General features: G+C 45.7%; 1 protein-coding gene across 1 annotated transcript in view; it reads left to right on the forward strand.

Moving 5' to 3' along the window:
- Window positions 1-4,970: 4,970 nt before the first annotated feature.
- Window positions 4,971-12,819, forward strand: part of GMPR (guanosine monophosphate reductase) — a 40,936-nt gene continuing 33,087 nt past the window's right edge. Inside the window, exons 1-4 of the mRNA XM_035316759.1 lie at window positions 4,971-5,391; window positions 9,957-10,076; window positions 10,767-10,850; window positions 12,508-12,681. Coding sequence (XP_035172650.1) covers window positions 5,305-5,391; window positions 9,957-10,076; window positions 10,767-10,850; window positions 12,508-12,681 — 465 coding nt within the window. The 5' untranslated portion in view covers window positions 4,971-5,304. The remainder of the gene's footprint in view (window positions 5,392-9,956; window positions 10,077-10,766; window positions 10,851-12,507; window positions 12,682-12,819) is intronic.

The raw sequence follows: 12,819 nt of genomic DNA on the forward strand, positions 1-12,819 counted from the left end.
AGCTATGTAGGTCAGGGGTGTCAGCCCCACTCCTCCCAGCTCTGGTGACTATCAAGGCCAGCAAAAGGCATGGTGTAGATGCTGTAATACTAGTGATAGTTCAGAGAAAGTCCCTTATCTCCACATCCAAAAGAAATCTTCTGCTTGCATTTGCAGGGTTTGCTGAGTTAGGTCTCTCAATCTATCTGTTGGCGAATGCTTTTCAATGTAGACAAGGCCCAAATTCAAACAGAAAAATAAAGGTGATTTAAATTTCCCAAACATGCTAACTCTCCTTAACTGTGAAGCATCCCCATCCACATCCTGCAGCATGTTGCTCTTTCCAGATGTGCGATTTTGTTGGCAAGCTGTGGCACAGTTTGTGGGAGCACTTGCCAGCTGAGCAATGCTTTCACTACTGCTCACCACAGTCCATAAATAAGCATGCTGCTACAGGCTGTCTGTATGGAGCTGTATGACGCTATAGCATTTTACTGGGAACCACAGCAAAGAAGTCAGCATGTGCTTCAGTTGCGTTAGCTCTGCCTCAGCTGTGACCGTCAAGCTATGGGTTTCCGTTGACAAATAATGACAACCTCATTCCTTAAGGTTATCACTGAATGGCTGTTTCATTACCAAGGGGTTGGTGAGGAAGTTACTCTCATTCAAATAAGAAGAAAGCTGAGCATGGATAAAAAGGGGTGTTTTTAATGCCATATACAAATAACCTGGTACACCACAAGTGAGAGACTGACCTCCAGCTGGACTGCATGTCACTGAGCACAAACCTTTGAGCCTAGAAGTTCACTCAGCTTTCAGTCTACTTCACTGTCATTTTATCTAGACTGCACTTCATCCATTTGTTGCTGAAGATGTTACAGGAGTCTGTCAAAAGCCTTGCTAAAGTCAAAATAAACAGCATCCATTGCTCACCCCTCATCCACCAAATGAGTAATTTCATCATAGAAGGCAATTATATTAGCTGAGCATGATTTCTTCTTCGTAAATTCATGCCAACTACCTCCAGTCACCTTCTTGTCCTTCATAGGTTTAGAAATGTTTTCCAGGATTATTTGCTCCATCGCTTTTCTAGGCATTGAGGTGAGGCTGACTGGCCTGTTGTTCCTCCCCATCCTCCTTCTTGCTCATCCTGAAGGGAGGAGTGCCATTTGCTTTTTACAGCCGTCAGGAACCTCCATCCACTGAACACCATGATCTTTCACAGATAGTCTAGAATGGTCTCACAGTGGCATTGGCCAGCGCCCCCAGCACTTGAGTGCATCCCATCAGATTCCATCAACCTGCATATGTGAACTCATTTCTATTATGAAATACAACAGCATTTACAAGGATAAAAATAACTCTTAGGTAATCATAGGCTGAAGTCACATAGGCTTTTCCTCTTGAAACGTGGTACTATGATCACTCCTCCCTCTTCTAAAACACCATGTTTAGGAAACGGTCAGAAGACCTAAAAAGTGACACCAGCATTGTCTTCAGAGTTCATTGTTCCACCTGTTTTTAGGCATAAATGTAAAACAACCCAGCAGAGAGAAGAACAGCTCTGAAGGAAAGTAATTGGAATAATTTACATATGCTAATCTGTGATATCAGTAGTAGCTCATTTTTACTTCCCGTATAAATACCGGAACTGCATACAACCTGGCTGAACAGCCTTATCTTCCAAGCACAAAGAGCTAACATGGGATCACTGCAGATATAAAGAGGAATAGCAAAGACACATAAAGAGGTGATATTCATTTCTTCCTGTGAAATTAACATGATTACTGATCATGTCCCTTCTGGTGTCTAGACTTCAGAAAGGACACTGAAAAAGACAGAGATGGTTCAGCAAAAAACATAGTTGTAATTGCAGAAAATATATTTTCAAATAAGAAAGCGATGCATTTCCAACTTTGTAAATTTCCAAGATCAGAGCTGATCTGAGAGACCAGACTACTCTGTTGGTATGTGCACATGGGGAAAACACTGCCTATTAGTAGACACTGTAATCTACAAAAAAAATAGCATGGCAAGTTCTGTGAAGGGAAATTGAAATGAAAATACCTGAAATTTGACACAGCATCAGGCCTGGATTTTCTGGGGTTTACAAGTATCACTGCTATCGCTAATTCCAGCTCCTACTCCCCACAACAGTGCTGATCTTTAGTATGCCCAGTGGCTTCTTTCTCACTTCTCAGCGTCCCATGCCTGCCATGAAGAGTGAAGAGAAGACATGGTGGCAGGCAGTGACACAGAAAGCATTTGCGTTTCCTCCATTTTCAGTGCTCTATTACAGGTGTGCACTTTCACAGGACCCATTCTCATCATTAAAAAAAAAAAAAAAAAAAAAAAAAAAAAAGGAAATAGGAAGACCCAGGGAACTACAGGCCAGTCAGTCTCACCTCTGTGCCTGGCAAGATCATGCAGAAGATCCTCCTGGAAACTATGCTAAAGCACATGGAAAATAAGGAGGTGACTGGTGACAGCCAATATGACTTCACTAAGGGCTCATCATGCCTGACAATTCTGGTGGCCTTCTACAATGGGGTTACAACATTGGTCAATAAGGGAAGAGCAACTAACATAATCTACCTGGACTTGTGCAAAGCATTTGACACTTGTTCTGCACAGTAACTTTGTCTCTAGATTGCAGAGACATAGATTTGATTGATGGACCACTCCGTGCATAAGGGATTGACTGGATGCTCGCACTCAAAGAGTTGTGGTCAATGGCTCAATGTCCAGGTGGAGACTAGTAATGAATGGCATTCCTCAGGGGTCAGTATTGGGACCCACACTATTTATCTTTGTCAGTGACATCGACAATGGGATTGAGTGCACCCTCAGCAAGTTTGCTGATGACACCAAGCTGTGTGATGTAGTCAACACGCAGGAGGGAAGGGATGCCATCCAGAGTGACCTGGATAGGCTTGAGAGGTGGGCCTGTGCAAACCTCATGAAGTTCAACAAGGCCAAGGGCAAGGTCCTACACCTGGGTCAGGGCAATCTCAAGCACAAATATAGGCTGGGTGGAGAATGGATTCAGAACAGCCCTGCAGAGAAGGACTTGGGGGTATTGTTTTATGAGAAGCTCAATATGAGCCAGCAAGGTATGCTTGCAGCCCAGAAAGCCAACTATATCCTGGGCTGCATCAAAAGCAGCATGGCCAGCAGGGCAAGGGAGGTGCAGGTGTTCACTGTGCTCTCGTGAGACCTCTCCTGGAGTCCTGTGTTCAGCTCTGTGGCACCCAGAACAAGAAAGGCATGGATCTGCTAGTATGAGTCCAGAGGAGGGCCACAAAGACAGGCTGAGAGAGCCGGGGTTGTTCAGCCTGGAGAAGAAAAGGCTCCAGGGAGACCTTATAACAATCTTCCAGTACCTAAAGGGGGGCTACAGGAAAGCTGGGGAGGGACTCTTTATCAAGGAGAGTAGTGATAGGACAAGGACTAATGGCTTTAAACTAAAAGAGGGTACATTTAGATTAGATATAAGGAAATAACTCTAAGGGTGGCGAGGCAGTGGCACAGGTTGCCCAGAGAAGCTGTGGATGCCCCACCACCTGGAGGTGTTCAAGGCCAGGTTGGATGGGGCTTTGGGCAATCTGGTCTCATAAGAAGTTGGAGCTGGATGGTCTTTAAGGTCCCTTCCAACCCAAATCATTCTGTGATTCTATAATTCTATGTGTAAATGGTTGGAGATGTGGTATCTGTCTAAAGGATACATTTTATTAGCTGTTATATTGCTCAACGCTGTAGAGAAATCACCAAGTGAACAGCCTTTGTTAAACTGATGCGACTGATTGTAAAGGTTCCTGTTACACCTGAACATTTCTGTGGGAAGCAGCCACAATGCCAGCTTCTCATGGAACATCTTGGGGAGCTGTGTTGCCTCAAGGCTTCTTAGAAGACTGATTCAAGTCCTCTAAACCTGCACATTCAAAACAGCAAGCACCCAAATGTCTGTCTGCTGTGTCAAGCATGGGCCTTGTGCTCAGTCTTATTAAATTATCTGGGACGCTGGGGCACAGAGGTGTAAAAGAGCTTTGCTGGAGGCAGGGTGTCGACTGGACAATGTGCAACTTTTAGATAAAGAAGAAAGCACTACCTCATCTTACAGTGCGGCTGAGGAAGGGAAGCCAGCAACGATCTTCTCTTGCTTCAGTGACTGATAATGCTCTTAGCAAGCATGTCTCTTGCAAAGAAGCCCAAATCTAACTACCAACTGACTTTGTAATTAAATAGACTTTAAGGCACAAAGATCCTGTGGAAGTCATCTCATATGGTACCTTTGTATCAATCCCTGAGCCAGCTGATGTGGACTGGACCCAGCATGCTCGATTCTGTTGCTGTGGGGGTTTTGCATTCTCCTGTCGCATTGAAAACAATCATATAAAGTCACAGATCAGGCTTCTCTGTGTTACAGGGAGCAAAAGAAGCTTCCTGTACGTGTACTAAAATAAGAAATTAATATGCAGAGACAGCTCCAGGTGGCTGGCGGTGTGACTGCTCTCCTGTGACCAGCCAGCTGCATCTTTTGGGGTTTTAAGGCAGAAAACAGGCATCAGTGCTTTGCCACATTCGGGAACCAGCTCAGGGGGCTTCTGGAGCGGGCCCCGCTCCCCAGGACAGGAGACAACAGCAGGGCTGAGGCCGAGTTGGGGTTCAAAGCACGGGAAGCACCCTGGAAAACCCTGACCCCCCACCACCCAGGCAGACCAAAGCCTGCCCCTTTGTAAGGTGTAAAGGCAAACTTCGCCCCCCCCCCCCCCCAAAAAAAATGGGGGAGTGCCACCACCACAGATGGCCGCGGCCACCTCAGAGCCGCCCCCGGACCGGGCGAGGCGGTGGCCATGGGTCCGCCACCGTCCCCCGGGTGTCGGATAAGGGGAGGGGAGACAAAATGTCGGCACAGCCCCTCGGGGTGCTCCCACACGGCCGGCTGCACGCCGCTCGGGCGCACGGAGGCGCCATTTGCTCTGCCCTTGCTTTGCCCTTAAGCCGCCGGCGGTGCCCGCGCCGCGCCTCGCCCTGCACGGGCGGCTGCAGGCGGGCACCGCGTCCCCGTCCCCGTCCCCACACGCACGGCCAGCGCCCAGCCCGGCGGAGAAGCAGGGGCAAGCGGCGGCCGGCTGCGCTCCTAATAAAGCGCCCTATAAATAGGCTCCGTGCGCGGCCCTCGGGCTTTGGCCGCCGCGGCTCTGCAGGCGGCGCGGTGCAGCCCAGCCCAGCCCAGCCCAGCCGATCCGAGCCGAGCCGTGCCGTGCCGATCCGAGCCGAGCCGGCAGGAGAGCTGGGGCTGCCGCAGCCTGACCCCCAAGCAAGATGCCCCGGGTGGACGCAGACCTCAAGCTGGACTTTAAAGATGTCCTGCTCAGACCCAAAAGAAGCAGCCTCAAAAGCAGATCAGAGGTGGGGGCTCCCGGACCCGGCGTGCTTTCCCTCCCGCTCTCAGCCCCCTGACTTCCCTCTAACCCTCCTTCCTCCTTTCCCTCCCCGCGTTATTTTTATCCCCCGGTGTAACGTCGCAGTGCCCTCCCCGCTCGAAACGCCCTTTGCGTGCCGGGGGGGTGATGGTTGCGGGTGGGTGCCGCCACTCCGGGCAGGAGGGGGCCGCGGTGGTGGGGCCATGCCGCCCTGCCCCGGTCTTTTGTAGAAAAACAGGAAAAAGGGGGGAGAAAAGGGCGTGGGGGGTGCCGGGGGCGCTGCTTGCTGCCGACAGGTGCCCGTGCGGGGAGCCGGAGGGGGAGCCCCGCGGGGCTGGGTAGGGGCCCCGCAGTGCTGTGGCAGGTTAAGTGGCGGCCCCTTTGCTTTTTTAACAGCAAAACAAGCAAGCAAACAGCGAGGATGGGCAGGAGAACCTCCCGTGGCTCTGCCTGCCCCTGGCTAGGATTCCCAGCCTGGGGTGATGGGGTGGGTTTGTCCCTCACAAGGCTCAGGGCTGCATGTCCCTGTTGCTGCTGCTAGCCTGGGTAGGGCTCCACATCCCTGCAGGCTCTGATGGCTGATAGCCGGGGTACCCCTGTAGCTCCTTCTCAGCAGAGGTCAGGAAGGACCCCAAAAATGCAGTGGGGATCGCCTCCACGAAAAAAAATGGCCGCCTCAGGCATGAAAGTGCCGTCTCGTTTACCTCACGTAACCCCAGGCTTAAGGAAGGATTTAGTTTGAGTAATGAGGGTTGTGCCTTGTGCTGCAGCGTGGAAAGGGGATTTAAGCTTCCTGCAGGGGAGGTGGAGTCGAAAGAGAGGCTGAGATGGATCAGGTGGGGTGGGAAGAGAAGGCTGGGATGGCCGTGCTGGGGGGCAACACATTTTCTTAACCTTGTGGAAGTGTAAGATTAGAGAGACCCTCTCAACAGAAACATAACCTCAGGTCAGTCCTGAGTCCTTTTTAATTTACAAGTAACAGCGTCCAGGCTGAATCCACATCCTCGTGTGTGGTGACTGCTCCTCAGGGCTGTAGGCCCTTTCTGGCCGTTTGCTTTCAGCACCTCCGGCCCCTCTTTTTCAATAAAAAGTCACCTGTTAGCTGGCCTGGCAAACAGGTGGAGCTGTGCTCCACCGAGTGACACATGGCGCCTTCCAGAGCAGCGCTTCGTGTCTTTAGCGGCGCGCAGGCTGGGGAAAGAAGGGCTGCCGGGAAGGGAAGATGATAGGGGGAACGTGAGCTGGTACGCAGGGTTGTAGCGGGTGGCTGCGGTGAGCTGTTCCAAGCATTTCGGATGAGAAAAAGTGCGGGTCGTGAGGGGGGGGTCAGTGAAAACTGATGAAGGTTAAGAAACGGGACACCATCACTGAGGCTGTAGCAACAGGGATAAACAGCGAGAGCCAGATCTGAAACGGACAGCCCAGTCTGCCTCAAAACAAGAACATAAATAAATAGTGCTGGCAGAGGAACAGAGGCAGCATACTACAGTGCCTGGTACCCAGCAAGCTGCTGCTTTGAAGCTTTTATCAGCAAGCGTCTTGCTTTTTTTGGTGTGAAAGCCTCATTTTGCACAAGGCTAGCTTTTTGTGCAGTAGCTGGAATTAAGTCAGCTTCTGAGGCAATTTGGGGTGTTTGCAGCTCTTCTTCTGGGTCTGCTATGATGATACTTGATTGCAGTTCTGTGCACTGTCTTCATTTTCCCTCACTGCTCTTTTGGAGAGATACCAGAAATCTTAAAATTTGAATTCAAGTCTAAAATTGATTAAAGCAATCATTGGAGTGGGAGACTGTAGGGGTACAGCCTTGTCTGTCAGTGGCAGCTCGGTAGTCATATAACCCTGGACTTATCCTCTGCAAGCTGTCCCATTTAAGTTCACCAGACAAGAGTCATTAGTTCATTAGTCTTCTAGGCATTAATTTAAATTTGTAAATTTAAATGAGTCCAGGAAGCTTTAACAGAACAGTCAATGTCTCAGTACTTTTTGAAGGTCTAGGTAGGAGTTAATAAATTTAATTAATTATTTTTTTTTTTCTGAAGAAACACTTGCTGTTTTTGAGTCTGAAGTTATTTTTTCCTAATGCATAGAACAATAAGCTGTAAATTAGCTTTTGCCACTCAGAAAAGGTATCTTGGAGTTGTGAATCTCTGAAAGCATCAGCAGCATTCAAAAAGGAAAAGAGGAGGTCAGAAATGACCTACTAGAGGAACTAAGCAATACTTGTTATGTTCATCTTGAGTACATAGCTCTGATGATCCCTTCATAAGAATATCATAATAGCTATAGAATAGCAGAATAGCTACAGAGAATAGCAGCAAGGATGATCAGCAGTATTGACTGGTTTCAAAATGAGGGAAGAAAAAAATCTAGGACTATCCAGTATGGAGAAGAAGCAACCATGGGCAATAAACCAGAAGTCCATGAAGTGAAGAGCGGACTGGAAAAGGTGAAACTGAGAAGTGGTTGCTGATAGTTTCTCACAAAGCAAGACGGGGAACGTTGAATATAGTTAGGAGGCAAAGGTTATACTTCTTATGTAATGTATAATTCAGTTTTGGAAAACATTGCTATAGAATATCAGAGAGACTAAATGTATGAATGTACTAAAAAAAATACTGGGCAAATTCTTTGTCCGTGAGTGGCTATTTAGCACAAGTGGTTGGAGAAGACCTTTGGCTTCGAAGGTGTCTGAACACCAGATTCTTGGGGCCTGGGAAGGTAGGCTAAGGAAAGAGTCTTTCAAAACTTGCCTTGGTTTTTATGTTCCCATCCCAGACATCTGGTACTGGCTGTTTGGAGAACTAGGGCACCGCATAAATGTCTCCATCCCTGTGCGGCATTTCTCCTGTTCTTGTACAACAAAAGCCTCATTAGTGGAAGCCCTGCAATTATCCCACACAGATGTGTGCCTGCACAGTGTTATCATTTGTGTGGATAATTGCATAAGATCCATCTAGCTGGTTGGCTAAAGGAAGTCAGATATGAAAAGTTACAGTAGGTGGAAGTGAGAATCACTGAGAGCAATGCCCCTGTGTTTCCTGTGTAGCTTTGCATCTTGCCTCAGTCTTTTCTTAAACGTACTCTTCCATCTTCAGGTCCTATGAAAGAGACTTCTGTATTAATGTAAGGTGATTGTTCTGGTGCTATTGTCTCTGTAGGACTGTTTGCATAATAGTTTTCCCCCGTGCTCTAGTTAATAATTATATTATTTTTTTAAAAAAGTGAATGAAATATATGAAATGCCTTCCTCATACTATTTCCCCTCCCCAACTGCAGCTGAAATTGCCATAAGAATGTTATGTCTGCAGTCATGGATGGAGAAGTGGGCTTCTCTGATAGTGAATGGGAAGAAAGGCAAGTCTTTAAGACTATCTTAATTTAAGATAAATTAAGATTTATCTTAGACTGTCCTCCGAAGTGACCCTTCCCTTATGAGCTTATACAAAGTGAAAATCTGTTTCATAATATGTTGCTGAGGCACTGATTTGTTTCTCTCTAATCAGTAGTAAAAATATCACCATATTAATCAGTCAGGATGTGGCTTGCAATATGACAAAGCTCAAAATACGCTGTAAATATATAATCAAAGTCCTATATTTTTTATATTGCTTCTTTTCTGGTGATTGATTTCAGTTCAGTCCAGGTCTCTGAGTGTTCCTGGGTTAAGGAAGTGAGGAATAATCAAAACTATGAAAGTGCCTTCATTTTCACTGTGTTATTTCAGAGACTAAACTAATATCTTACTGTTGCACATTTCTTAGATTTTTTTCCTTTTATGAGATGCTAAGTAGACCAGTGGGAACTGATGCAGCTTTGATATTACCTCTTGCATATGAACAAAATACCTGATGTTATCGTAGTCATTTGAGGATGCTGAAGAAGAAATAATTTTGAAGACAAAGGCTCACACAGTTGTAAGAAACTAACTTAGAAACTAGCTGCCTTGTGGTTTAATAAGCCGGGGTATGATTGTTCATATTGTTTGGCAAAAGTAGCTGGCAACCATATCCAAAAGTAAGAGCTTGATTTTGAATTATTGTATTGTCATTTACATTAAAGAACAGGGCGAATCCCTCTGTGCCCTGGAATCAGAGTTCCAGCTCTGACTTCTGCGGAGTTAGGATTTCACCTCTCACTTCTCAGGCAGCCACACAAACAGCTGATGTTACTTCTGTATAAAATCATCCACAGTTCCCATTGTCCTTTCTTTCCTTTTCTTATCTGTCTCTAATAAACCCCTCTGCCTTGTGTTTTTTTTGGTTAGTTGGTTTTGTTTTGTTTTAATTTTGATCCTCTTTTTCTCCAGCAAGAGCTCTCTAACACAGAAAACAGTATTCCATATATGTATTTTCTTTGTTACTTGTAGGACAGAAGTTGTAATAAAATAAGTAAATGAAATTTAGTGAAGCAACAGTGGAATGAAAGGAGGAGGATTGGGAAGCTTGAGAGAAATTAAAAAAGCAGTGTCCAAACCTGCTGTCACTGAAGTCAATGGCAAGACTCTTGTTATGTTGCAGTCAATTACTGAAAAAAAATGTCTGTCCATTGCAGGTTGACCTCACGCGCACCTTCACCTTCCGCAACTCCAAGCAGACGTACACAGGAATTCCCATTATAGTGGCAAACATGGACACAGTGGGGACATTTGAAATGGCTGTGGTTATGGCTAAAGTAAGTCTTGATTCTCATTTCAGCAATGGTTGGGAACTGAGTGGGTGGCATTGAACAGCCTCATTCATTTTTAGCTATGATTGTTGAAGAACACGGGGTGAGGAGCTATAAAATGCAGAACAAGAAGGTTTCACATCAAAGCAGCTGTGCTTTTACAGCAATACAATTGCCCAGAGAGAGGGATCCAGATTTTAGAATTTTAGTGGGGATGTTTACTGGGAAGTTCACACCTTGGACATAGCTCAGCCTCAGGTGAGCGAGAGCTTACTAACCTCTACAGCTTAGTTTTTCATGTGTATATTGTGTTCTGTTCCAGAAAAATATAATGTTAGCTGAGAAGGGTTTTGAAAGTGTAGGTTACTAGATAAAGCTGCTGCAGTCAGGAGTTTCTGGGTAATAAGCCTCTAGCCTTAAGCATCACCTTAATCTCTTGCAGTGCATAAACACATGTAAAATATTGACCATAACACTATTAAAAAACGTCAGAAAGGTTGTCTAACTATTCCAAGCTACCTTTGAAGAACCATTTGGAGTTGCCAGGTCCCTTACTCACTGTATTTCACCGTTACTATTTCTTTCAAGCAAGATGACCCTATACTGAAAATGGGAATTTCTGATATTCTGTTATGCCACAGCTGAGGGAAGGATGACTAACTTGGACATTAATACCAGTTTTCTTATTTTTGCTAGCATGCAATGTTCACTGCAATTCACAAGCATTATTCTCTGGAAGAATGGAAGCTGTTTGCTGCCAATCACCCAGAATGCCTTGAGGTACATTTTCGTACTGTAAATTATTATGGTTTATTGCTCTGTTCTGAACTCGCATACAGTGGGGTCCCTTGGGAATACTGTCAAGTGAGGTTTTGGGGAATGGAGATATTTGCTGTTCTTAAATGCATCCAGGGAAGTGGCTTGTCCTGGTTTAAAAAGTAAGCTGTGTGAGTCCATTATGAAAGTGCTAATATTAAGATGTAAAAAGCAAAGTTTATATATGCCTAGAAAGGAAACAGAGCAATATCCTGAACAAGAAGGATACAGCTAGGAAGAGGTCTAACTGCTAGCCTTTTTCTGGTGGCAGCTGCGGTAGTGCTGGTGATGGAGAAGGCCAAGTTCACAAAGTTCACAAATATGAATAACCTCAAGAAAAACCCAACAATGAACTGGCCCTGCATGCCCTTGTGGTAGGCAGAGTCTTTGCTGTCAGGTATGAAAGCAGACCCAGAACCTTCGGGCTGGAGTAGCCCGGGTGCTGGGCCCAAGCAGGAATGAGCTTTGGAAGTTGTCAGAGCACACATGTCCTCCATTTACCTCCTTGCACCAGAGCTCTCACTATGCTACTACTAGCTGTACTGCCCTGCTAGCTCACAGGGTCCTAGTCTGAACCGGTACAGAGAAACACTGATTACTAAATTTAACCGCTGATGTAGGTTCAGACATTTTCATAACGAAATTTCTTCTGCGTTCTGGCAGGACCCTACACCAGGAGAGGCAGCAGAAGAATGTTACCTGTTTCTCCTCCTCCTTAGTGTTCAGCGCAGTTTTGAAATGTGGCCTGTATAGAAAATAATACAACGCAGCTGTATTGTGTCTTTACCTTTGCCTCATTTCAGAGCTATGTTATAAATACTATGGATTACAGGATTGTCTGAGAGCCAGCCTATCACTTAGGTTTGTCAGTGTTGTTTATTTGCCACTATAGGGTGGTAGGAAGTGATCCTAGGAATATTCTGTGCCTGAACACTTTGGCATTTAGATAGCTCTTTGTGGTCCGTAATCGCTGGAGTAGGTTCTCTAGTGATTAAATACTGACTTGCTCTGTGACCTTGAATTTCTGCAGAGGTTTTGTGGGCCAACAGCTGGGGAAACTATTTTTCTGTTGGAAAGAACTCATGTGAAGACAGAGGAGGAAGCAATCTGCTTGTTTTCAGTGGTAGCTGACCCTGCTTGAGCAGGGGGCCGGACTACAATCTCCAGAGGTCCCTTCCAAGCTTGACTGTTGTGTTCTTCTGTAGATCGGGGGGAGGGCTTGGTGAACTGAATCCTACTCTGACAGTACTCTGAATTTTGCCACTGTTTTCTTGGACATATACCAGGTTAGGGCTTCTGTGTTTGTGTTAATCTGAAAACAGCAGAACCTTCATCTGTCTCAGGTAAATTATATTTGGCTATGATAAGGAGCTTGTGAATGAAGAGCTCATAAAATGTTAATTTTACTTCACTTTAGAGCCTGTAAACAAAACAGAGGTAACAAATTGGTATTCCCAGGAAGGCGTTTATTTCATATTATATAGTAAGACTTTCACTAGTTTCCAGCACAGTTTTCCCTTGAAGTCCTCACAAGACTGTGTGGAAGAAGAAATACAAAGTGTGTATTTAATCCAGTTTTTACAATTTACTGTTCCCTTTTGTTCTCCCTCTGTATTTCCAGCACGTAGCAGCAAGCTCAGGTAGCGGCAAAGCTGATTTAGACAAGTTAACAAGTATTCTAGAGGCCATCCCACCCATCAGATACATCTGCCTGGATGTGGCAAACGGCTATTCGGAACACTTTGTGGAGTTTGTGAAGTCTGTCCGTGCCCTGTTCCCAAATCATACCATTATGGTAAGTGTGTAAAAAGGGTGGAGGGTGTGTGTGTGAATTCTGTCTGGGAACAGGATCCAGAGTTTGGCTGGTAGGCATCGGAATCTCTCATTTAGAGTCCTCATTAAAAAAAAAAAAAAAAAAAAAAAAAAAAAAAAA

Source organism: Oxyura jamaicensis, chromosome 2 (assembly GCF_011077185.1).
Source record: "Oxyura jamaicensis isolate SHBP4307 breed ruddy duck chromosome 2, BPBGC_Ojam_1.0, whole genome shotgun sequence".
Lineage (NCBI taxonomy): Eukaryota > Metazoa > Chordata > Aves > Anseriformes > Anatidae > Oxyura > Oxyura jamaicensis.